This window comes from Eptesicus fuscus, chromosome 5 (assembly GCF_027574615.1).
Source record: "Eptesicus fuscus isolate TK198812 chromosome 5, DD_ASM_mEF_20220401, whole genome shotgun sequence".
NCBI classification, from domain to species: Eukaryota; Metazoa; Chordata; class Mammalia; order Chiroptera; family Vespertilionidae; genus Eptesicus; species Eptesicus fuscus.
In genome coordinates this window covers 74,772,524-74,798,569 of record NC_072477.1, presented here as the reverse complement: position 1 = coordinate 74,798,569, position 26,046 = coordinate 74,772,524, and the positions used below count along the sequence as shown (strand labels likewise).

General features: G+C 41.4%; 1 protein-coding gene across 2 annotated transcripts; it reads right to left on the bottom strand.

Moving 5' to 3' along the window:
- Window positions 1–1,078: 1,078 nt before the first annotated feature.
- LOC103305086 (angiogenin-like) lies at window positions 1,079–6,431 on the bottom strand. 2 transcript variants are annotated; one of them, XM_054715581.1, is made up of 2 exons: window positions 6,372–6,431; window positions 1,079–1,701 (listed from the first exon to the last, which is right to left on the bottom strand). In XM_054715581.1, exon 2 carries the CDS (start codon window positions 1,682–1,684, stop codon window positions 1,229–1,231), a length of 456 nt encoding a protein of 151 aa, XP_054571556.1. In that variant the 5' UTR covers window positions 1,685–1,701; window positions 6,372–6,431; the 3' UTR covers window positions 1,079–1,228. The 2 variants fall into 2 exon arrangements, with proteins under 2 accessions (XP_054571556.1, XP_054571555.1); XM_054715580.1 differs by having other exon boundaries at window positions 6,353–6,420.
- Between the last annotated feature and the right edge of the window lie 19,615 nt (window positions 6,432–26,046).

The window sequence follows — 26,046 nt, the reverse complement described above, 5'->3', positions numbered from 1 at the left end:
CCGAAACCGGTTTGGCTCAGTGGATAGAGCGTCGGCCTGCGGACTCAAGGGTCTCAGGTTCGATTCCGGTCAAGGGCATGTACCTTGGTTGCGGGCACATCCCCAGTAGGGGGTGTGCAAGAGGCAGCTGATCGATGTTTCTAACTCTCTATCCCTCTCTCTTCCTCTCTGTAAAAAATCAATAAAATATATTTAAAAAAAAAGAAAGGGTTTATGATAAAGCTTTTTCAGTGATATATATAGATATAGATGATATAGATATAGATATATCTATGACTAAACATAGTTTTCCATAATTTTTTGGTAATTTAAAACTTTGGAGTTTGCTGGGTTAAATAGCAAAATATTTAAATATCTAGGTACTTTGGAGTAACGGGATACTAAAATATTAACCTGAGTTTGCCTCTTATAGAGAATTTAGAGGATAGATTTGAATCCATTAATGAATATGCCTGTGTTTTATTTGAAATATATCTTTAAAAATGTGAAAACTAGCCCTGACCAGTTTGGCTCAGTGGATAGAGCTTCGGCCTGTGGACTGAAGGGTCCCAGGTTTGATTCCGGTCAAGGGCATGTACCTTTGTTGCAGGCGCATCCCCAGTAGAGGGTGTGCAGGAGGCAGCTGGTCGATGTTTCTCTCTCATTGATGTTTCTAACTCTCTATCCCTCTCCCTTCCATATGTATAAAATCAATAAAATATATATATTTTTAAAAATGCGATAACTTAAGAGAGAGGTAAAATTTAATCTGCTGGTATTTAGTTCTAAACACTACTTAAAGTTTAACATTTGTAAAAGTAATATTGACTTATTTGACAGCAAAAATAATTTGCTTCTCAAAATTCTGCTTAGCAGCCATGTGCCCTGGAATTTCCCAGCTCTGCTATAAGATGAATTTAACATCCTTACACTCACAAAAACGGAAAATCTACCTCCCTAATGACTGAGAATGAAGTAACTAATAGGGAAAAAGGCATTTGTATTACATGCCATTCTCTCTGCGAGCTGTTGAGTAGAGAAAGTGGGGAAAAATCAATAGGCCAAGAACTGATGAGAAGACTTTGATTCTTACTGATTTCAGAGACATTTTTATTTATTACATATTGTAAAACAGAAAACAAAAGATCCAGGCAGCTCATTTTCTGGGCCCCTGGCAATGAATGCGGCCACCCCTGTTCTAGAGTGTGTAGGGGAAATGCCAGGAATAGAGAGCAGAGCCAACTCTGGGCTAGTGGCCTGCTGATTTTGATTTGACAACGGTCTTCGCCAAGTGGACAGGCCAGCCATGTTCACAGGAAATAACTATGTATCTGAAACCTGCTGTGGCTCTGTACTTGCAGGGAGGCCGGCTGGACCCTCCATGGTGCTTGCAAATAGTGACCTGGAAAGGAGCCTTGCTTATTATGAAATTTGTCCCATAAGGCTCTCCATTCTTATCTTCACAGACAGCCTTGATGTTGTTTCTGGTGCCATGAATAAAGGTGTTGATGTCTTTGCAGGGTGATGTCATGTTTCGTTCTCTCATCGTGTCGTAACAGTATCTGTCATCCCGGCGATGTGGATTGGGATCAGAGTGCTGGTCCAGGAAGTGTGTGTACCTCGGGTTATCTGGAGCCTGGTTTGGTTGGGTCAGACAGGACCCCAGCATGAAGATCAACAACAGGGGACACAGGCCCATCATCATCTCTTCCAACAAGGCTCCTGCCAAGGGCAAAAGGTATGGTAGGACAAATTAGGCTAAAAGGGCAAATGAGAATAAAAGGACAGGGACCTGCTGGACTAGTGACAGGGCATCATGAGTCCAGTATCCTCAGTCACCTAAATTATATCTTTTCTCTTCCTCATTAATCTCACATTTCTTGTCAATCCATTCTTTTGGAAAATCAATCTAAGTGTTCTGAACACAACTTCCTGCCCAAACCATTCTTTCATATCCCTTATGACTCTGAGTAATTATTTTTCTATTAGTCATAGCATTAAAATATCCATTCACACTCTAATCCATTTATTACTTAATTGAATAACAAACATTACATAAGCTCTTCTGGGTACAAGGCATCCATGGGGTAGGAATAGGAGGTCCAGTTCACTGAGATGAAACAGTAAGATAGGAGGCCTATGAAGAAGATGGACTTTAAAAATATATATGTTTAATTTATTTTAGAGAGAAAGGAAGGGTGGGGGAGGAGAGAGAGAGAGAGAAACATTGATGTGAGACTGAAACATCTATTGGTTGCCTCCTGTATGCACCCAAACCAAATAAACCCACAACCTGGGTATATGCCCTGACCAGGTATCAAACTGGCAACGTTTTGGAGTGTGGGATGATGCTCAACCAACTGAGCCACACTGGCCAGGGCAAAGAGGGTCTTCTGAGCCCAGGGAAGGGTCAGTCAGAGGTTTGTTAAAGACAAGATTCTAAGTATTTAAGTCAATAAATCAGCTGGCTATAAGAAGAGCAGTTGAGAGCAGTTTTGCCCTGACGTGAAGAGAGACAGACCCAATTCCCTAAGAATTACTTGGTTTGTGGTTAAAGGTGGAATTATTATATACTACTTAGAAAAAAAAACAGAGAAGAGCATGGAAGAATTTGCACAATGATTGGAAGTGGGTCTGGGTCAACTTTTACAGAAGACTGGAGGAAGCAGAATTCAAGCTTATTCTTAAGAACAAGGTGGATTATTCTCAGAGAATATTTTCTAGTTTTCCCATAAATGTACATACACTGTTACACAATAGACAAATGATGTTACTATGTGATCAGATAAAAGAACACCAAAGAAAACCTCTTCAGAACTTTCGTGAAGCCAAAATCCTTACAATTTGCTATAATGATTTTGTAACATCTTCCACAAAAGAAGAATAAGAGAGAGAAGGAGATTTCTGCCATCATCTCTCAAGAGTTTTCTGTCTAAACTGTGGGACTCACACTTCCCTGGGGCAGTGTGTCACACACATTCAAACATACCTATCCAGTAAATAGAATGCTTTCTTCTGGAATAAAATTTTATGTCAATGATAGCTATTAAAAATGTGATTAAACAAGTATAGATTATAACAAAATAGAAAACAAATTTCATATTAACTTTAAGAACTTTATGTGTTAAGAAATGTGAAGGTTTGAGAGTTGAAAAATATTTGGTGTTTCCAGAAAAATATTTGGTAGTTCCTGACAATATTTTTTGTTCTTTGGAGAAAAATTTAAGAAACATTCAGAGCCTTTAAAAACCATCATATCTTCCCCCACATTGTATCAAATAAATGTCAGTGTTTCCACATTCAATAATAAAAATGACTTTTCACTATAAATTTGAAACTGTTTTTTATAATTTTGCTTTCAAATTGTTTGTGAATCAGCAACTCACTTACTTTATGATTGGCTATGATTTATTAGCAACCATCACACATAATAAGATATTCTTACAATGGAAGAAAAATTTGACCTTCAAGTTAGTCTCAAGTGTGATGTAATTCATATAAATCCTAAATTAAAAGAAAACAAATGGTATATTTTCATAGACATTAAATTAAATAGTAATCTTTATTTTGAACTGTTCTTATATGTACATCAATAAACATTTTTATGTCAAATATTTTTATATCCTTAAAGATGCCACAGGTTCTAGCATTAAGCCTGTATTATTACTAAACAGCCCTTGGAGAATGACTGTAAATCTAGAAAGACCAGTAAATCCAGGGTTCTGATGGTTTCCTGGGAAGGCATGTGAGAGAGAGACCAAAGTGAACACTCTTTCTCATCATCATTTGGCATTGATACATCTTGTCTGTTTCATAATAACGATACACAAATTCGTCATACTGTTGAAGAACACCAAATTATACACTAGGAAAAATTTTGGTCATTCCACATTACTGAAATAAATAGCAGCTGAAAAAGTTGCCATTAGGAACACTAATTACAATTTGTAATAGAATCAAGTGAAAGCATGTTCTTGGAACTTGAGCAAAAAAGTGGTTCATGACTGAAGACAGAAGAGCCAGCCCTAAAAGAATAACAAGTATTCATACATGGCCACTGCTTCAACACAGCTGCTGGCCTGCCAGGCTCCCCATTTGCCAAGCTCTTTACATTTACACTGTGCTTTTTAGTCTTCTGGGTGTGTTTTCTTTTTTGTGAAAGACCTCATCAAAGTTCTATTGATTTGGATTCATTAGGTCTCTTGCTCTTCAATAGACAAATATTGCCTTCTAAGTCGAAGGCAATTATAGAATCTCAGGCTCCCCAGACTCACAGGACCTTAGATTCACAAAGTCAACACCTCTCTGCCCTGTGGCAGAAACCCAGAGTTCAAAATCAGCAAGTAGAGCCAGAGCTGTAGTAGCCAAAAGCGTCATTAGGTGGCAGTGGTGGGTAGAAATGTTGCCAATATCTTCCATGCTATAGTGGAAAGCAGAGGTCCTTGTAGGAGGTGGCAGTGCTGTACAGGTTGTGGGGATATTGTTGTTCAAAGAAGGGGGTCTGAGCTGCTGGGCCTGTCTGGAGTTTCTGTCTAAACACTCTGTGCTTAAATAATAAAGACCAAGGACACCCCATTAGATACAAGTTTCAAAGCAAAAGTCACATAACTCAGGATCTGCCCACAAGGATATCGCAAAATAAAGATATACCTATTGCCAATTTCCAGGGCTACCATTTCCAACCTTTCATCCAATCACCTGTCTCCATGTCAGTGTCTCCTACTGGTGTACACTCTACAGGAGGGCAGAGCCCATATTACTCACCTTAAATCTCAGTGCCTGCCTCACAGTAGACCCTCAATATTTTTTATTTTTTATTTTTAGTGCTTGACTTAATTTTCCTCTTCAGGCTTAAGTTTGTTTATCTATAAAATGAGAGAGTTGCTAACTCTAAAGTCTGAAATTCTATGGTTCTCACTAAGCACAAGAGAATCTTTTCCAGTTTTACTAGCAAAAGCCTAGTGGAATTACAGAGACAAGGTTTTATAAGTTTAGTAGGTAGATAGCATAAGGCACTTTGTGAAGAAAAAAAAAAAGATGATAAGAAGGCCTGTGATCCAATTTTACTGAAATGTATAATTTCATAAGGCTCAGCGTGTAAGCCAAGCCCACAGACCACCTTTAATGAAGGCCCTGGACTGATGCCACACAGAGGCTTCATATCCTACAAAGCCACTTGCTGGCTGGAGGTTGAAGGCCTCCCATCCAAGTCTGGAGAGGTAAAGGAAAATATTTGTTTCTAGCTTTCAGAGTTTGCACATTAATTCTGTAAGAATTTAGCTAAATTTTGCTCAGGCTTATTGTAATCTTGAATCCCTAAGACATCCAGAAACCAAAGCCCAGCCGGTACACACCATGGCCACCAGTATCGAATATCTACTCACCCACTCACAACTTTCTCACTCAAATATTCAATCTTAAATTTCCCCAAAAGAGGTACAATCAATTTGGGAGAAAACAAGTATGAGACAGATTATTTGTGCTACTGAAGTGAATCTGCCTAGGCCAAGGGCTTAGAGCCTCACATCTGGTCATTAAACTCACTCACACATAACCTTCCATATTCAAGCACATAAGTGTCAGTCAGCTTTTTGTCAATGAAACATGTCTTCATTGTTCTTCAGACTAACTATCATCTGTCTCAAACCCATGCTTTAATCTTCACAAGAATTAATATTCTCTTCCTCTCTCCACAGGCAATGTTTTGTATTTAAGAGATTCATCTAACTCTTACACACCAGGTACTTAACTTAGAGTTTATGATAAGTAACTATGGTTTTAATTTCCATACATGTAGCTTCACACTTTTATGTATTCTAGGACAATATCCCTCAAAGCAGAAAGCATAACACCCAATGCATACTCCTTCCTTTATCTCTTTTCCTTCTTCTTCCCTGCAGCCTGCCAGTATACCTTCTTTTGATCTTAGATATGTTCCACTTGGCTCTTAAAGAGCAATCAAAACTTTTTATAAGTAAAAAAAAAAAAATTTAAATTAGTCGAGAAGATTAGAAGAAAAGGGCTAAAAGCATTCTTTTTGTTTCTTTCCTGTTCTGCCACATTTAATGCCTGTTCCCTGGGGCATCCAGATGCCCTTCAGCAAATGGCTTCCCCAGGTCTTTGGGGATTTTATCACAATTCAGGAATCCCTTGTAACCCTTCAAGTCTCACTAATCTCCCTTCATCCACACATATAGACAATCCCAAAAGAAATCTGCTTTCATTTAAAACTTTAGAATCTGGTTCATTTTTTCTTAGTTCATAAGTTGGGCCCATAGGCTTTAAAGGGGGGTGGGGGGGGAATGGTTTCATTGAAATAGCTAAATGCCTAGAAATAGTATGTATATATTAAAAAAATACAGCAATAGATTACCCAGGGGTGAGAATCTTACAAGAATCAAGAAGAGTGGCTCCAACTGAAGATGGTTTCCACCTCTTTGTTCCTGGAGATGGGTTCCAGCTGTGTGCACTGGATCCCTCTGGTTCTGATTATATAGCGATCAAATGAACAGGGTGGGGAAACTAGTTCCAAAGAACCCTAATCCTGGCAGAGATAAGGAAACCAAAGACCCTGCCCTTGGCAAACAAGGAAATTCACCTTTTTCTTGGGAATGACTAGATCAAATATTTACCCACTGGAGTGGATTAAGGAGTTGTTCTAAGAGGCAATGTTTGATGTTGGTAAGCAAGGTCCTTTGTTCCAAAGCTGCCCTTTTTCTAATGTTCGTGGTTCTTACTCTTGCCCATGACAGGACCAAGGTTTCATTGTTCACATACATGATCTGGATCCAGAAGACGCTGTTTCTGATCTATGGGCCAACTCCAAGAACTGCCTTTGTAGAACGCCAACAGCAGAATGCTGTTCCCCTGCACTGTCTATTTATGAACATAATTTGGTTTCATGAAAGGAAGCCATGCCAATAAGTAGGTTATTCATAGATTTCACAGAACCAGGAAAGCACTTGTAGAGAAGGTTATGTGACAGCTGTTAGTACCCACTTATTTGACCTCAGCCTCCCAGCTACTAAGCCTCAGAAATATCTTTGCCATATTTCCTGGGCTTCTCCTTACTTCATCCTCAGCTGTCCACAAGAGACTAACCAGGAGCCCCCAATATTCTGTTCCTTGTAGCACAGCTGCAAACTGATTATCTCCACTGATAAGCATCACTCCTGAGACGGTTAATTGATCTCATTGTCTCTCCATTGGATAGAACCCCTTTAATGAAGAATAATTGTCTTATCATCTCTATAGTCTTAGTTTCTACAACACCTAGGCCCAAAATTCTTTTTATTATCCCTCATGGTCTAAAAATGCATTCTTGGATACCACTTTTGGGACCCCAACCATGCAGATTCTCTAGGCTTCTCTCAGGGCTCACCAGCACAACTGGGTTTGGTCATGGTTACCAAACAAGGCAGGCAGAGTAGGAAGGCTTCCAAGGGTCCTAGGAAAGCTCTACTTCTAGCTTACTGATAAATCCTAAAAACCCAGGATATGCCTTCACTTTGGAGGCATTGGTCCCTGTTCCAAAGCACTTTCTCCTAGGAGAGATTAACTCTTTAAACAGCTGCCAGTGGGTTACACATGCTTGGGCAGGTGCTCCAGAGCCTATCTTAGAAACAGGTTTGGTAACTGGAAGGGCCTGAGGACTTAAGGAGGAAGAAAAGTGGATGAGGCAGGGTAATAAAAAACTAGGGAAGTTCCCTGGCAAGTAGAATAAGGAAAATAGAGACAAAATATTTATACAAAGGGCCAAGCAATCAAAGCCAGCTCATAAAACATTAGACTCTGAGGGATGGGAGGGTAATGGAGGAATAAGGACACATATGTAATACCTTAATCAATAAAGAAATAAAAAAAATATTTGTTAGATAAATGGATCAATAAAGGAAAAAAAAAAACATTTGACTCTATCTTCCCTAACCAAGGACACTTAGGAGCAGGTGTCCTTGGTTATGGAAGGATACCTAATGAACCAGAGAGTGAGTAGCTAAAATCACCCTAGTCAGGGAGATAGGTAACAGAGACCCAGTGGTGCCATTAGTGCCAAACCCAAGAAAGAATGAGGTCAGGGGAATAAATAACAAAAAAAACCCAATTAGAGCCAGACAAATCCAAGATAGGGCTAAAGATGACAAGAGAATGATCCCAAACCCCACTATACGCTCATTTGATACATAAGCATGTTAAAATACGTGCCTAAAAGCTGATGAATATTCTAATGGAGACCTCCCCTAAAATTCCCTTCTACAGAAAACAGATTAATCCTCAAGACATGCTCTTCCCTGAGCACACCAATGCCACCCTTTTCTCAGGTGTGTAATTTTACTTGCTTTCTCCTAAATTCCCACGGTCCTCCTCTTGTCTAACTTTTCAGTGAGCCAACAGCAATCCACACTTGACTCACTTTTGACTCTCACACTTTTACTTCTCAGTGATCTAGCAGCTAAGTCTAGGCTCATATCTCTTTCTGTGACTTCCTTTTCTGAGTTTAGGCAGCCCAGTCGAGGGTCACTTCTGTTACTGTGACCTTGCTTCTTCTATCCAAAGCTCTTCCTTTGTGTCACGGTCCCAACCTTTAATAAACATACTCTCAAAATCAGCTGGGCTTGTGACTTGAATTCTTTCCTGCAGAAGTCAAAAACCCACACATCCCGGACCTGCTGGCTCAGTTCTGTCCCTTTCTGGAGACATGGGCAGCATGCAGAACCCAAAAAGGGCAAACGTCATCTGCTTTTCAGTTGTGTTATGGCAGAGTCCTGCCTGAGCTTCACTTTCCCCCATCGTCTCTCTGCTTGCCTTCATCCTCTACCAAATCCTGAGCTAAAAGGAAAAAAGTTGAAGGTAGTGAGAAGAGGACCAAGCACACTGCCATAAATGCTTTCCCTCAGTACTTGGTGATTCCGTTATTGAAGCCTCTGGAGAGGAAGGTGCAGGCATGTCTCTGGCCAGAACATTTGTTCTGCCAAACACCAAAGTTCAATGTCTTTTAGGAGCAAAGAAAGGTAACAGGATATGGGGCCCTTAGAGTAGGGTCTCTACTGGCACACAGCAGAGTGCCCAAATCCTCACTATCCTTTGTGGGCAGACAAGGTATTTGGGAGTGGGACCTATTTTAAATTAATCACATATCACCTTTTCAAGAGACACTGAGAAGTGAGTTCTAAAAAGTTATCAACCATTTTACTTGTTAGGGAAGATGGCTGCCAGGCCCATTCCAACACCCTGAGTGCCTCAGCAGTCCCAGGAGACTGAGGCATCAGCCTCCTCCCACAGCCTTGGGGACAAGATGACTTGATCAACACAACCCTTCTCTGATGAATCGCCTAACAACAGAGACAAGACACTCCACTGCAATGTCACATTCACACACAAACAGTCCCATGACCTGAAACACCAGTTCCAGCCCAGCTCACACAGACAGATCAGCCTCTGGGTTTAGTTTGGCAGTGATGGCGGGGAGCAGCCTCCAGCCTCTGAACACAGCCACATCCCTTCTCTGTCTCAAGGATTTTAGTGAATAACCTTGGGGAAATCCACAACCTGCCTACATGGTTGACAGTGCAGAGTCAGGTGAATGGTGAATGGTTGCTTTTATTCTAATTGTTTTATTTTCAGCTTGGCACAATGAGGTTATGAGGAAACAGAAAATGAGGTTTTTGAGAAAAGAGTTTTACAATTTTATTAAAGTGCATCAAAGTGCTTATCCATTTGTGTTTCAAAATGTAACAGGAAATTATAGTCTCTGATTAATAAACACTATATCTTTGTCAGTGATTGTAATAGATGTGAAATAATTGCCAATTGAAAAATCTACACTAATAAAAGAGAAACATGCATATTGGCCATCACTCTACTACACCCACCAGCCAATCAGGAGTGAGTATGCAAATTAGCCCAACAAAGATGGTGGCAGCCACGGAGCTGGAGCAAGCAGGAGGCTTGGGTTGCCCCCGGCGATGGAAGAAGCCAAGCTTCCCACCTGCCCTGGCCGACCCTGGCCTCCACTCAAGGCTACAAAGTTTCAATTATAGAAGATAAATAAATCCCAGAAACCTGCTTCCAGCCGGCCCTGGCCTCCACTCAAGGAGGCACTGAAAAAAAAAAAGAAAAGAAAAAAAGGAAGGGCTGGGAGGCTGGATCACCGGGAGGCATGGCCAGCCTGAAAACAGCCCTCAGCTCCTCACCCAGGCTGGCCACACTCCCATGGGGTGAGGGTCCCCGCTGAGGGGCTTGGCAAGCCTGCAACAGCCATCAGCCCCTCACCCAGGCTGGCCAGACACCCCAGCCGGGATCCCCCACCCTGAAGGGGCTGTGACCAGCTTGAAAACAGCCCTCAGCCCCTTACCCAGGCTGGCCACGCGCCCCCCAGCAGGGACCCTCACCCCATGGGAGCATGGCCGGCCTGCAAACCACCACAGGCCCCTCGCCCAGGCTGCCCCATACCCCAAGGGAACCCCTACCCTGATCAGGGACACCTTTCCTGATCCGGCAAACCAGCTAGCCCACACCCATGCAGCAGGCCTCTATTTATACTAATAAAAGGGTAATATGCTAATTAGACTGGGAGACCTTCCAGGAGAGCTTCCGGAGGTTCTTCTGGACAAAGCCATGGTGGCGGGGCCGAGGTAGAGGCAGTTACAGGCCAAGAGGGGAGGGCAGTTGTGGGTGATCAGGCTGTTGGGGGGTGGGGCCGTTGGGGGTAAGCAAACCAGCAGGGGGGCCAGTTGGGGGCGAGCAGGCTGTCAGTGGGGGTCAGTTGGAGGTGATTAGGACAGTGAGGGAGGCAATTTGGAGTTAGCAGGCAAGCAGGGGGGCAGTTGAGGGTGAGCAGGCCAGTGGGGAGGGGAGGTGGGGCGAGCAGGCCAGCATGGGGGGCAGTTGGGGGTGATCAGGCTGGCGGGGGAGGGGCAGTTGGGGGTGAGCAGGCCAGCATGCAGAGTGGTTAGGGGCAATCAGACAGGCAGGCAGGCAGGTGAGCAGTTAGGAGCCAGCAGTAGTGGATTGCGAGAGGGATATCCAACTGCCAGTTTAAGCCTGATCCCTGTAAACCGGCAGTAGGACATCCTTCAAGGGATCCCAGATTGGAGAGGGTGCAGCCTGGGCTGAGGGACACCCCCCCCCCCCAACCCAACCCAACTCCTTCCCCCACCCCAGCCATGCACAAATTTTGTGCACCAGGCCTCTAGTATATTCATATATTTTTAAATGTTCTGACAGCTTGAACTTGAAAGTTATTCTCATTTTTCTGAAATGTTTTTCTATGTCTCTTCTTCAAGCCAATAGTTTCCCTGCACGGACAGGGGAAGATTGGGTTCTCCTTCTAAGGCCTCTAGTGCTGGTGTACTCGGCCTCTAGTGCTGGTGTACTCTCCCCCTTTATACAGAGTCCATATGTTTAATTCTGTCCTTAAGACTAATAGTAAAATTGTGTGATGGAGGGAAGAGGTTAACCTCCACATTTCTTTATAACTCTTACATAGTTTGGGTCTACAGGCATGAAACTTACTTCAGAAGAGAAGTAATGGTTAAAGAGGATGAAGTTCATGTGAAAAGAAGGATCATGTCTCTACTTCTAGCAAGGAGAGACAGTTCTGATAGAGGGAGAATGGGACACAGGCCTGCTGACATGGCTCTATTTCCAAACAGAAAATAATTCATCATTCACTTTTCAACAAATTCTGGGCTTTGTGCCCATTCTCTCTTTCCAAATGTTTCAAGGTGTTCTTCTGAGAATAACTATTTACAGAGATTGCTTTTTGCTCAAATACAGTATAATGGAAACTCCTAAAGAGGGGTTTTGCCAGCCTGCTTTGGTCCACTTTCTTAGCCATCTACTTTCATTTGTGAATCACACTGGTAAGTGCTCCCAACAATAACTTGACCAGCTGCTTACCTCTGCCTGCTTATAACCTGACATCTGCACTTTTGACAAAAGCCAGAGCCCTTCCTATTTCCCTGGAATGGCTTTTCCTATCCTCTTTGCCAAAGAAAGTTTTTCTCCTCATGACTGAAGCACCTTCTTTTTTCTTTCTTCTTTTTTTTTAATATTTACATGTTTATTCTTTATAAGAATAAATATGTGTAACTTTATATATATATTATATTCACCAGTTTATTCTGTTCCTCATATTTTTAATTCACTTGATTTTTAGGTTCTCTTGTTGATAGATATGTATTTGTTGTTCATAATTTTTATCTTTACTTTTTTCTTAATATATATAAATATATATATATATATTATTGATTTTTTTACAGAGAGGAAGAGAGCAGGATAGAGAGTTAGAAACATTGATGAGAGAGAAACATCGATCATAGAGAAACATCGATCAGCTGCCTCTTGCATACCCACTACTGGGGATGTGCCCGCACCAAGGTACATGCCCTTGACCGGAATCAAACCTGGGACTCTCGAGTCCACAGGCCGACGCTCTATCCACTGAGCCAAACCAGTTTCGGCAAATATGTGTAACTTTTAACATATTTATAACCCACATAAACCAAAGGTCTTGAGACCAAACAGTTTAAGACCTGTTCTTTCCAGCAGACGTCCAATGCCCTGTGAACATTACTGTGAACGGGCATGGCTGCTTAGTTCCTTGGCATACTCAATGTATATTTCACTTTAAATATGATTCAACCGATCATTTGCAAAAAGGCTTCCTAAACTTATTTTTGGGCAAGGGGATGCAATCGGACAGTGAATATTAAAGTCTAACTGGTTTTAAAGTCTAAGAAACAAAGCAAGTCTTCCTTGGTGACATCAGAATGTAATAAATAACCCTTGAATATATACACAGGTTCACTCTAATGTATAGAATAAAAAACCATACATTACATAAGGCATTTAAAAAATATCAATTAGCAATGTGACAACACAACATTAGATTCTAAGTAAGCAGTCTCAAATGAATGACTTACTGCAAATATTAGCTAAGAATAAGTCCCTAATTTTTTTAATTTAATAAATCTTTATTGTTCAGATTATTACAATTGTTTCTCCTTTTTCTCCCCATAGCTCCCCTCCACCCAGTTCCCACCCCACCCACTGCCCTTACCTCCCCCCATTGTCCTCATCCATAGATGTACAATTTTAGTTCAGTCTCTTCCTGCACCCCCCACACCCCTTTCCCCCTGATAATTATCAATCCACTGCCTTTCTATGCCCCTGATTCTATTATATTCACCAGTTTATTCTGTTCCTCATATTTTTAATTCACTTGATTTTTAGGTTCTCTTGTTGATAGATATGTATTTGTTGTTCATAATTTTTATCTTTACTTTTTTCTTCTTCCTCTTCTTAAAGAATACCTTTCAGCATTTCATATGATACTGGTTTGGTGGTGATGAACTCCTTTAGTTTTTTCTTATCTGTGAAGCTCTTTATCTGACCTTCCATTCTGAATGATAACTTTGCTGGGTAGAGTAATCTTGGTTGTAGGTTCTTGCTATTCATCACTTTGAATATTTCTTGCCACTCTCGTCTGGCCTGCATAGTTTCTGTTGAGAAATCAGCTGACAATTGTATGCGTGCTCCCTTGTAGGTAATTAACTGTTTTTCTCTTGCTGCTTTTAATATTCTCTCTTTGTCTTTTGCCCTTGGCATTTTAATTATGATGTGTCTTGGTGTGGTCCTTTTGGATTCCTTTTATTTGGGGTTCTGTGTGTTTCCTGGACTTGTAAGTCTATTTCATTCACCAGGTGGGAGAAGTTTTCAGTCATTATTTCTTCAAATAGGTTTTCAGTATCTTGCTCTCTCTCTTCTTCAGGCACCCCCATAATTCCGATGTTGGTACGTTTGAAGTTGTCCCAGAAGCTTCTTACATTATCTTCAATTTTTTGGGTTCTTTTTTCTTTTTGCTTTGCCAGTTGAGTGTTTTTTGTTTTTTTGTATTTCAAATCTTTGACTTGATTCTTGCGTTCCCCTAGTCTGCTGTTGGGTCTCTGTATAATATTTTTATTTCAGTCAGTGTACATTTAATTTCTAGTTGGTCCCTTTTCATATCCTTGAGGGTCTTGTTAAATTTATCAGCCTTTTCTAGGAAATTGTTGAAAAACCTTATAACCATGGTTTTGAATTCTATATCCAGTCATTTGTTCTCCTCCATTTCTTTCATTTGTGGTCTGTTTCTTTGACTCCGCATTTTCACTGCTTCCCTGAGTTGGTAGAGTAGCTTTGTGTGCTATGTTTCCTATATGGCCCAGTAGGTCAGCCTCCCCAGTTACCTGAGGTGGACACTCTTGGTGCTCCCCTTTGTGGACTGTGTGTACAGCCTTGTTGTAGTTAAGTCTTGATTGTTGTTGGTATCACTGGGAGGAATTGACCTCCAGGCCAATTGTCTGTGAGTATCAGCTGTGTCTATGCTGGGATACATTCTGTATTGGAGACAGCCTTATAGGACCAGACTTGCAAAATTGCAAAAATCTCTGTGCTCAGCTTGGATGAGGCGGAGTCTCAGGGCTGAGCAGACAGTCTTGGCTTCCTGTTAGCCCTGCCCTTGCGCATGCGCCTCCAGACCTCTGCCTTCCATGGATCCCCTGAGTTTCCCCCTGACAGTCGAGATTCCCTGTGTAAGAATTCCTCCCTTATGCAGATCAAAACCAGTCCAGGGTGAGTGGGATGGAGGGATGAGAAGCAGAGTTTTCCTCCCTCTCTCCTTATTCAATATATACATGTATGCCCTGGCCAGTGTGGCTCAATTGGTTGTGCTTTGTCACATGTACTGAGAGGTTGCTGGTTTGATTTCCAGTAGGGGTACATGCCCAGATTGCAGGCTCAATCCCCAGTGGGGGTGGGGGGTGCAAAGGGCAGCTGATCAATGTTTCTCTCTCATCAATGCTTCTCTCTCTCCCCTATCCCTTCCTCTCTCTCTCTTTCAAATCAATTTAAAAACATTTAAAAATATATACACTGAGTGGCCAGATTATTATGATCTCTGAACGCATAATAATCTGGCCACTCAGTGTGTGTGTGTGTGTGTGTGTGTGTGTGTGTGTGTGTGTGTGTGTATTAGAGGCCCGGTGCATGAATTCGTGAATGGGTGGGGTCCGGCCAGCCTGGCCAGGGGGAGGGGACATGGGCGGTTGGCCAATCTGCTTGCTGGTCGAACTCCTGGTCAAGGGGACAATTTGCATATTAGCCTTTTATTATATAGGGTATACACTGAGTGGCCAGATTATTATGTGCTCAGAGATCATAATAATCTGGCCACTCAGTGTATATACATCATATGCATACACACACATATATACACATACTATATATATATATATATATATATATATATATACACATACACACACAAATATATACATATTGTATATATCTATACATCAGTTATATATATATATATATACATATATATATATATATACGCTTATAGATATTAGTATATAGACTCATATAGTGCATATGTTTGTATGGTTTTTTTTTTTTTAAATCTATTTAGTTATAGAGGAGCCAGGGGCTATAGCCTACAATTTTGCAAGAAGCCACTTCTTGCCCATAGCAGCCACCATTTGTTGATCAATGCAGATCAGTGTGACCCCAAAGGGTTACATTCTCCTACTTATTCTTCTCCACATGACTTTCAGGTAGATAACATTAGACTGACTCCTCAGCAGATGGAGAACGTCAGAGCCAGAAGTCCATATCCCCACTGCAGGGTACACTGGGCTGCGGTTCACCTCAGTGCTCCCCGCAAGAGAGAAGAGTTTGCAATTCAAATCAAGAGGTGCCTCCAAGGGAAAACCAATTAGCAAAGAGAGAGAGAAGAGTGACCAGAGCAAGCCCATCTCACAGGAAAAAAGGAAAGGGCCATTTCCTCTCTGCTTGCTCCTGTGTCCCTGAAACAGGTGTCCCCAAGTTCCCTGGCCTGAGGTGCTGACCATTTGCTGACCTTCACGGGATGCTCTGCCTCCTGCTCCCACTACTCAAATAAGAAACAAAGGCAATTGGACCCTTGCCTCCATCCCAGTAAGTGATAAGAACGAAAACTGGAAGTTCCTCTCCTCGATTCCTACACTCAAAACCAAGACCCATATCTCCCAATGCAGAGTAAGAACAAAGGGAACCCCATTGCCCTTGCCAGCTGGACGGGGCCCTGCAGGCCGAGGAGCCCATGTCTCCAGCACATTCCCCTCCAATCACAATGACCCAGGGTCCCCGCAGCTCCAACCGACAGAAGCACAGGGCTCTTCTTTCCAGACGTCTTGGGTTAATGTCTTTATTTTTTCTGGCCCATATTTTGAACTTTTTCCAGACTGATGGGCTAAAGTGAAAATTACACTCCTCTTGGTTCTGTCCAAAACAGATGCCACATAATCACAATCATATTAATAATGCTGGCAAGAATAAGGATGACGAATCTGAGAGGGGGGAAAGTAGGGGAGAAAAAAAAAACAACTAGCAACTTGCAGAATGTGTCTCCACTGATTGAATGGTCCTGCCTAGAAAGAGGTTTCCCTGAGAAATCTGAAGCCAGCTTTTCCCTATCTAAACTCTGAGCAATTCCTTTTCTTTTACTTACTGTTTTCTATGGTTTGGGTATTGGGAGAGAAAAGGGAGACTACTTGCCCAGATGGTTTTGGACTTCACAACACTCGAGGTCTTATTTACATGTGGGTTTCCAGCTCTGCGTGACATAAGTCCATGCAAACGGGCACATCTGTCCATCAGCAAGCACAGTGCAACCACAAGTTTGGCAGGCAGCTCCTGTTGCCAGATGCCTTCGCGGTTTCTTAAACTATTGTGAACGAAAGAAGCCACCTGCTAACCTGACAAGCTCAGGGGAGGCCTGTGTGGCAGTCTTGAAAACTCAGAGACCTAAAGTAACCACAAAAGATGGTCTGAAAATTAAATATTTAACTACAAACAGGTGATAGTGGGCAGTCATTCCTAAGCTGCTATCTTCCCTGACAAAGATCAACTTAGATCTTCTTTACTGAGCCCATTTGCCTTTTTGCCTCTAAGATAACATATCTGTGAGGTGTCTGTGAGATGTCTGGGTAACTTGTAACTTCCTTTTTACCCCGGACCCCTCAGGGCACAACAAATGGCACCGGGACATTCCCTCATTGTTATTGTTATCAAGTTAATTGTCAACTGTTAATTACGTTAAAGTATCCTGTATCCATCTCTGCAAGAGAAGCACATGTCCATCATTTCGCTTTTCACCCTATCCCAGAGGTTTCCCCGCTTTGCTTTGTCCCACCTCCCTAATCTATCACCAATGGATTTCATGTAACTCACCTACGTCCCTTTCCTTTGATTTCAATGTATAAAAATAGATGTAACCCTGCATTCTCCGGAGCATTATCTCAATTCATCGAGGTTCTGCTTCCCGGCATATGTCGACAGTTTGGCTCAAATAAACTCACTAAAATTTTTTACAGGTTTCAATGGTTTTTTTTCCGTTAACACTATGTATTCAAGGCACTCCACTTTTTTTCTTGCTGGAAATACTTTCAAAGAACACAATGTTTTGGGTTGCCTGGCCAAGGTTTAGCTGTACTTTTGCATCTTTGCCAAACTTCCTGTTTTTAGCAAAACAATTTATTATCTTGCTGGTTCTTTAGACCCAAAAGGATCTGCAGGCACACAAAAACAACTTGGTTTCCATGTCTTTTCAGAGGAGAAACTCATTCGTTTTCCCATAATTGTTCTGGGAACAGAAAGGTATTTAACCTTTGGGAATGTTACCAAGGTGTAGAAAAGGTTTTAATTATTCAAAACCTTTACAGTCTGAACTTTAAAGAACTGACAGTTTGTGTGTGTGTGTGTGTGTGTGTGTGTGTGTGTGTGTGTGTGCATGAAAATAATTCTTTTCAGGTGGTTTGGCAATATCACAGATCTGCCGCACGTGGTATAATGGAAGCAAGTTCAAAGTGAGTCTGAGTTTGGAGGCCAAGGTTAGACTCAGAGATTTGATTAATCAGCAGCAATCAACAAAAGCATTGGAACCAGACACTTTTATGACTAGTTCACCTCTCATTACTAAGCCAAATAGTCACCCTTTTGACTTCATCAGAAAACAAAACAAACACTAAATAGTAAGAGCCTTCTCCATCCCCACCTAGCAGCCACCTAGCCTGACTATCAGCCAATAAGTAGATTGAGAAGAAACAAAGTCTCAGATTGATTAGATTGGGATGCCAACATATAGTCTCAGTTTTCTTCTACAAAAATATTTGAACTATAAACAGAAATATGTTATCTCTAGCAACACACACCACACATAGTCACTTAGATAGGATTTGATAATAATGCCTTGTACTGCAACAGAGAATTACTATCTCTTCAGTAGAGACTGGGCCAGTGTGGTTAGTTCTCCAAAGTACTTCATTTCTAAAGTAGAAGATATTTCCACTCAGATAGATAGATCTGACCACAGTTTTTCCAGGTCTTTCAAAAACCACTTCACACTACCTCCAAAGAACAAGGTAAGCCCATTTCCTACAAATTCCTGCTTCAGAGATCTTTGAATTCTTTGATGGAGACCTAGCAACCACTAGGCAAGCACACGATTGGGCCAAATCTCCATGGTCTCTTTGGGCAAAAGACAGGTCATGCCCCTGGATTTTCTTATACGGATGCAACAAGAACAAAGGTATCACATGGGGAGCGGCTACACTGATGGAATATTTGGAGAATCCCAAGAAGTACATCCCTGGAACAAAAATGATCTTCACTGGCATTAAGGAGAGTGCAGAAAGGGCAGATTTGATAGCTTATCTCAAAAAAGCTACCAATGAGTAATAGTTGGCCACTGCCTTATTTATTACAAATGTCTCATGACTTTTTTTATGTGTACCATTTTTAAATTGATCTCATAACCAGAATTCAGATCGTGAATGGCTAATAGAGCATTTCTTTTCGGCGGTCCTGATTTACATAAGATTGGCTTGTGGTTGAATCAATATGGTCAGCTTTTTGAGTTTTGATGGCGATTTTGGTTAAGCAAGCGCTATCACTGTCCTCCCTCCTAAAAATACGGTTGGACTTGATTCCTAGTGTTCAGATTTTCACGAGGAGGTGAGTGCCATGTTAAAACCTGTAGAAGATTGGCTTATATTTAGAGATTTATGACTGGTTGTATTAATATGTTTAAATTCTGAGGAAATCCCTTCCCTGTCGCTTAGACCTGCAACACTTGCTTGTGTTTCAAGTTGTGTTCATTAGCCTATTAAAAGGTAAGGGTTGCAGTTAAGCTGGCAGTGACCATTTTATACTTTTGGTCCCAACTATGCCAATTTAATAAAAGCCCCTTATCTAAACTGTTGCCTTTTACTGAATGAAGGGCATTTTAGTGTGGTTTATGTATAATATCAAATAAAGAGTATTTAACACTTCTACATTTTATAGATGATCTTTAAGTTCAGGTGCTTTTATAATTCAGTGTGACAAGCTATAGTGAAGCATCCATCTTATATGAAAACTGCTGTTTGAAATTTTAACCCTGCTAATTGGCTTCTGTAAATTCTTGCTTGCTAAGACTACTCCCACTTCAGCAAGGCCATTTCTAAGGTCCTTTTCTGACTTCCCAGTGAGCAAAGACAGCCGAACCTAGGCTCTCCTGTTGCCGCTTCTATGCTAAGCCCTTCCTGTTTCACTGTCCCCAGCTTTAGTAAATGTTCCCTCATAGTCACCTGGACCTGAATTCTGAAATCTTTCCTGCATGAAATCAAGAACCCACAAACAACAGGCAGGCCCTAGCCAGACCTGCTCAGAGACATGTCCCCTGTCTGGTAACAAAATCTTTATCACTGTAATATGACTGATGATTTTACTGTTTTCTTAAAAATTATATTTCAGCAACCAGAAAACTGAATCTCTCAAATGCCAAACTTTATGTTTCCTTGTTCACTGGGTTTTAATCTCAGGTACCAAATCCATATGTAAAACAATTAATACTGGAAGTAATTGATGAATGGATGGAGAGACAAGTGAATAATATCAACTTACCTAAAACCAGCATAGTTCCAGTATAAAATGACTATTCATTAAACTACTATCGTTGATGGCACCATCTCTTAAGGTGATGCCATTTGATGGCTGACTTGTTAATCAAAAATAGCATCTAACTGTACAAATCTCTTCAGGAAAATAAAGAAAATATTCTTCAAATAACTAAGATGGGTTTGTTATTTGGGATAAACTAATTTTTGTGTGATTTCACTTGATGGATTAGATTCCCAGATGGAAGATAATATGTGAGTACTTAGTATAAGTGTGTTTGCTGTTATTGTTTGTTTATTATTTATTTATTAGCATATATTTACTAGAGGTCTGCTGCATGAAAATCCATGCACTCGAGTGGGGGCAGTCCCTCAGCCCAGCCTGCCCTCTCTCACATTCCAGGAGCCCTCAGGGGTGGGAGGTGATCCAGCTATCAGGGGATGGCGATCGCCCCATCACACTTCTGCTGCTGCCACTTTCTATAGCACAAGCCTCAGCTGACCCTGGTTCCCTCAGCCTCGGGTGGCCTGGGGAGCCATCATCCAAGGCTTGCCTGTGCCTCAGGCCGGCTGTGGGAAGCTGGGGGCCTGAGGGGGCTGGGTGCCATGATCTTGTGGCTGTGGGTGCTGCCATCTTTGAGACCGTGGCAGTCAATTAGCATATTTCCTCCTTATTGCCTGTGGGCACCACCATTTTTGAGGGCAGAACAGTCAATTAGCATGTTCCCTCCTTATTGGCTGTGGGCACCGCCATCATTGCAATGGCATGAGGGTCAATTAGCATATTCCCTCTTTATTAGATGGGATTAATTTCAGAGAGGAATGGGGAGGGAGACAGATATAGAAATATCAATGATGAGAGAGAATCATTGATTAGTTGCCTCCTGCAACCTGGGATGTGCCCTCACTAAGAATCGAACCAAGACCTCCTGGTTCATACATCAAAGCTCAACTACTAAGCCCCCCAGCCAAGCTCTGTTAGTGTTTATTTAGATGATCAACTTTCTTTTTATTATAAAAGTAATCCATGCTTATTTTAATCAAATATTCAAAGAGGTATAGAGTAAAGTTAAATAGTACATTTGCCTCAGGGTCCACACACTCAGCTCCCCAGAGTTAAAAGTTTAGTGTGAATTCCTACACAGCCTTTACTAAATAATGATTATACGAAGGATTTTTGTCAGTGCCTGCCAGTTGATCTATTTGTTGCCCTGGTTTCCAATTTAGAACTAACCAGAGAGAGTCACCTACATTCTCCAACCAATCACATAAGATGCTCCACATCCTGTTAGGCCACACCTCCTTTCCTTGCAGCCAGGGAATGGCTGAGCCCTCTCTCTATTTCCCAAGGAAGCAATCCTACTCCTCAAGCTGCTTTTGAGTCTCAGACAAGTGTCAGTGATGGTGGCTGGCCATCTTGCTATATATAACAGCAAGCTCAAATAAATAGTCTCTGTTGGTTCTAATTTGGTCTTTTTCTCCAGGCACTGCATGTCTCTAGGTGAATTAGCCCAGGGAAGGTGAATATGGTGATTTCTAGCATTTTATATATCATGTTTCAAGACATGGAGGAATAATCACAAAAGTTTTTTCTGTGAGCTGGTATTCACAAGTGAATGAAGAAACAGATTCAGAGAGCGAGAGCGAGAGCGAGAGCGAGAGCGAGAGCGAGAGCGAGAGCGAGAGAGAGAGAGAGAGAGAGAGAGAGAGGCAAACCTTGCAATGATGGGAAAGCATCTGGAGAAGGAGGATGTTGATGAAAACAGGTAAACTGAACCATTTCACTCTGGTTTAAAACTAGAAATGAGAACCATAAAAAATGATGAGCAGAGACAAATTAGTATGCATCCCTCAAGAATTCTGCAACAACAAAAAGAGCTGATCACACAAACCCCTCACCACAAGCCATGCCTACAAGTAACCTGCACTTGCGGCCTGTGCTCAGATGGAGGAATTGCCATTGCCCTCCAGGCTAATGCACTTGCCTTTCAGAGAAGTTAAGTTGACACATGAACCTTTTTAAATGTCAGAGAAATCTAAAAGAAAACTCAGATTTTTATTGCATTCTTCACTCACAAATCAAAGTAAAATGATTATTAAGTATGAGACACTCACATGCTATCATGTAAAATAGATGTTGTTCAAAGATAATTTTCAGAAAAAGATAAAATCAGACTATCACACTGATCAAACACAGTTAAAATATATTTAACTGATATGATATGTAGGAACCAAACAGAAATACTCATTGATTCAAAGGAAAAGTCAAAAGAGCCCAGATTTATTTTTATGGGGAAAAAAATGTTGAGACGAACTGCAAATGCAACACATTGAATTGAAAACTGGACTGTTTGTTCCAGGACAGAGTGGGATGGGGTGGGAAAGAGGTGAAGTCATGACTAGCCAGGAAATAGACATTTCCTCACTCTCATAGAGTGTTGCAAAGTAGCATATGAAGATGATGATGATGAACAGGGCAGGACTCTGCCTTATGATGCATAGTGTTACATGGAAAAGATGTTTTCTTCAGTGTGTAGTTTTAGAAGAATGAAATTCACATTGTTAATAAAGGCCAACATACAATAACTCCTGAAGAGGCACCGAGTAACCAGATCGTGGCCTCAGTTTGGGTCAGAGCTGCCCCCTTGGGAGTGACTGTAGGAAAGTGGTTGGGAATGTCCAAGCGCTCAGTGTTCTAACCCAGTAGTAGGCAAACTCATTAGTCAACAAAACCAAATATCAACAGTACAACGATTGAAATTTCTTTTGAGAGCCAAATTTTTAAAACATGAACTATATAGGTAGGTACATTGTTATTAACTTAGTTAGGGTACTCCTAAGCTGGCCTTTGCTAAAAAATCAAGGGGCCAAAGAGCCTCATGTGGCTCAAGAGCCGCAGTTTGCCAACCATTGTTCTAACCTCCTGAAGAGGCACCGAGTAACCAGATCGTGGCCTCAGTTTTGGTCAGAGCTGCCCCCTACTCTTAACAGGTCTAAGAGTACTACCTTTCAAACTCTAGGTCCATAAAACAGAGTCCACTCCTTCTCTTCCACCCAACTCTGAGCCTCATCCCATGTTTATTATTTACCTTGTGTATTTCAGTCCCTGGGACTCACTTAGCTAAATAATATTTACTGAAAGGTCTCCATATGCTGTGTGTTGCTGTCTCTCCTGAGGAGCCAGGGATAGACAAGTCTTCCTTCTTATTCAGATGCTATTACCCTCCTCTCTGTGTCCCACTCCAGAATGTGTGTGGGGAAAGGTGATATCATATATGAACATCTTGAGCTGCCTGGACTGGGAAAAGGCAACAGAGACCTGTTGATATTATAATGTCCTATTTTTTTTAATGTGTTTTTATTGATTTGAGAGAGAAAGGAAGAGAGGGAGGTAGAAACACCAATGATTAGAGAGAATCATTGATAAGCTGCCTCTGCTTGCCCCCACCACCCACTGGGAACAAGCCCAAAACCTGGGCACATGCCCTGATGGGGAATCGAAATTTGACCTCTTGGTTCATAGGTCGATGCTCAAACCCTGAGCTACACTGGGTAGGCATAATGTCATCCTATGTTTATTCTGCTTTTGACTCTATGGACACAACAGTGTTTGTTTCCTGGTTCTGAGGCAAGAAGCACATAAAGGATGGGAGAAATAAAAGCTCATTGGATTAGCAAAACAAAACTGAGAGGAGTCTGGATTACTCTGGTGGGAGGGTGAGGAATTCAGGTTATAAACGCTTCTTCCTGTTAAAGCACAATTAGCCAAAGACAAAGATTTAGTTGATCAAGTGATCATTTTTCACTCTTTTGTATATATACATTGTTTCCTAACCTATGTTTAAAATTGAAAACAATAACAATTTTAAGGAAAACCTATAAAGATTTGCATCACCTACTTTTATTCAAGGTGCAAGGAAGATGGGAATTGAGCCCCTGTACTTTCTGTAATTGAACCAGCATTTGCCATGCAGCCCTCTTGGCAGCCACTTAAATGAGACTGTGTCTGGCCTGTGGATGCACAAGCAGGAAAAGGCGATCTGCAGGGAGTGAGAAAGCTGAACTGGCAACGAGACAGCAACTAAGACTAGGATGAGAGTGAGAAGGCATCAGGAATAGATAAGAATACCATAGAGAGCCATGATTCCTTCCAGTTCCCGGCTCCATAATCTCCTTTCACTGCCCCCTTCCCAGGTAGAAAGTATTGTTCCCTTATTTCCAACAAAAATTCCTTATTAAGAAGATTGGGGTCCACAGCAGCAAATCCAGGGGACTTCCCATCATCTGTCAGGGGACAGCCCAGTGGCTCCTTGTGCTCTCTCACCCACAAGCTCAGTCATTTTCTACTTGGGACACAATAGGTGGCCAGTGAATGTCTTCTTTCTCTTCAGTCAGAGCCAAGAAGATAAAAAGTAGACTCAGACACTTAGCTTCACAATTCTTTAAATCATTATTAAAATATTTTTTTACTGTCTATGTGCCATAATGTCTATAGAATTTGCACATTAAATATACCTTCATTTTTTAATTATTTTAAAAACATTTTTTTTCATTTTTCTTTTGAGTACAAAGTTTGTTAAGAACAAATGTACATTAAAGCTTGTTCAGCACACACACACACACACACACACACACGTTTTTCAAAACGACATGAGTCTACTTTTCGACCACAGATTTCACAACCAAGTGACTGTTATTAAAATTGAAAAATAACATTTATTGGCCATTTGTCATATTGAAGTATGGTGATCATGAGTATAGTGAAGAGCACATAGGAATGAAGTTCAAGTAAGAAGTGGTCATCACCTGGGTCTAAGGATGAGACAGAAGTGGAAATTCAAGGTGCCCAAGCAGCTGGGCATTTGAGGAACAGAATGTCAGAGGCAGAAACCACAGGGAAGTAGTGACCACATCTGCCTGCCATCTCCCCTCAAGGCATTTGCCAAGTCCTACCTTGAAAGGGTGACTGACATCAATAGAACAAGCAGAAAACAGGGGAGTGTAGGAGATTTAGACTAGGTCTCAGCAACTGGACTTGAAACAGAGAGAATCACACCCCACAGATGGACAGAACTAGTTCACTTTAAGTGCACAGGAAACATTTACAATTATAGACCAAATGCTGTTTCAAAGGCCTGAGATCAGAGTATGCATGCTGATCACAGTCAATTTAATTTATAAACAAACATAGATAACTAGAAAACCCTGAAATGTTTGAAAACCAAGCAATAAACTTTTAAATAACCCCTGGGTGAAAAAGGGAATCACATGAAAATAAGGGGAAAAAATGAACTAAAAACAACAACAAAAAAAGATATATTAGAACGGTGATTTGCAGCTGAAGTAGTTTTAGAGGGAAATTACAGTTTGGAAAGCTTATAGTAGAAAAGAAGATAATACAAGTTGTGTAAAAGAGGCCTTCATATTCCGCTGGATTTGCATAATTTTAGAAATACTTCTTCCCGATATTTGGCCCACCACTTCCCACTTCTTGAAGCATTTACTTTTAAAAAATCCTTTATAATAATCCTTTATAATAAAAGGGTAATATGCAAATTGAGGCTAATGACAGAATCACCTGGAACAACTGGTCATTATGACGCGCACTGACCACCAAGGGGCAGACATTAAATGCAGTATCAGCCTCAGTGGTCAATGAGCTCCCACAGGAGGAGCTCTGCTCAGCCACCAGCTGGGCAGAGGGACTCCCCCCCTCCCCATCCCCTGAGTACATGGGTTTTCCTGCACTGGACCTCTAGTTATAATTATAAAATACTTTTCTGCCTTTTTGAGATGTAAATATTTCAAATATAGTTTTATTTATTTCAAAGGGAGAAAGGAAGTGAGAGAGAGAGAAAGAGAGAGAGACATTATTGATGAAAGAGATCCATTGGCTAGCTGCCTCCTGCACTCACTCTACTGTGGTTCCAGCCAGAAACCTGACCATGTGTCCTGACCTGGAATTCTAGCATCACCTCTGGCTTATGGTTCCAGACACCCAACATCACTCTGTTGAACAAATTGTCACGGAAAACTCAAAGGGAACCAGGAGGGGAGCTGTCATCAAGCAGTGGCCAGCTAGTGGGGGTTTTGAGGAGTGATGCCCCAC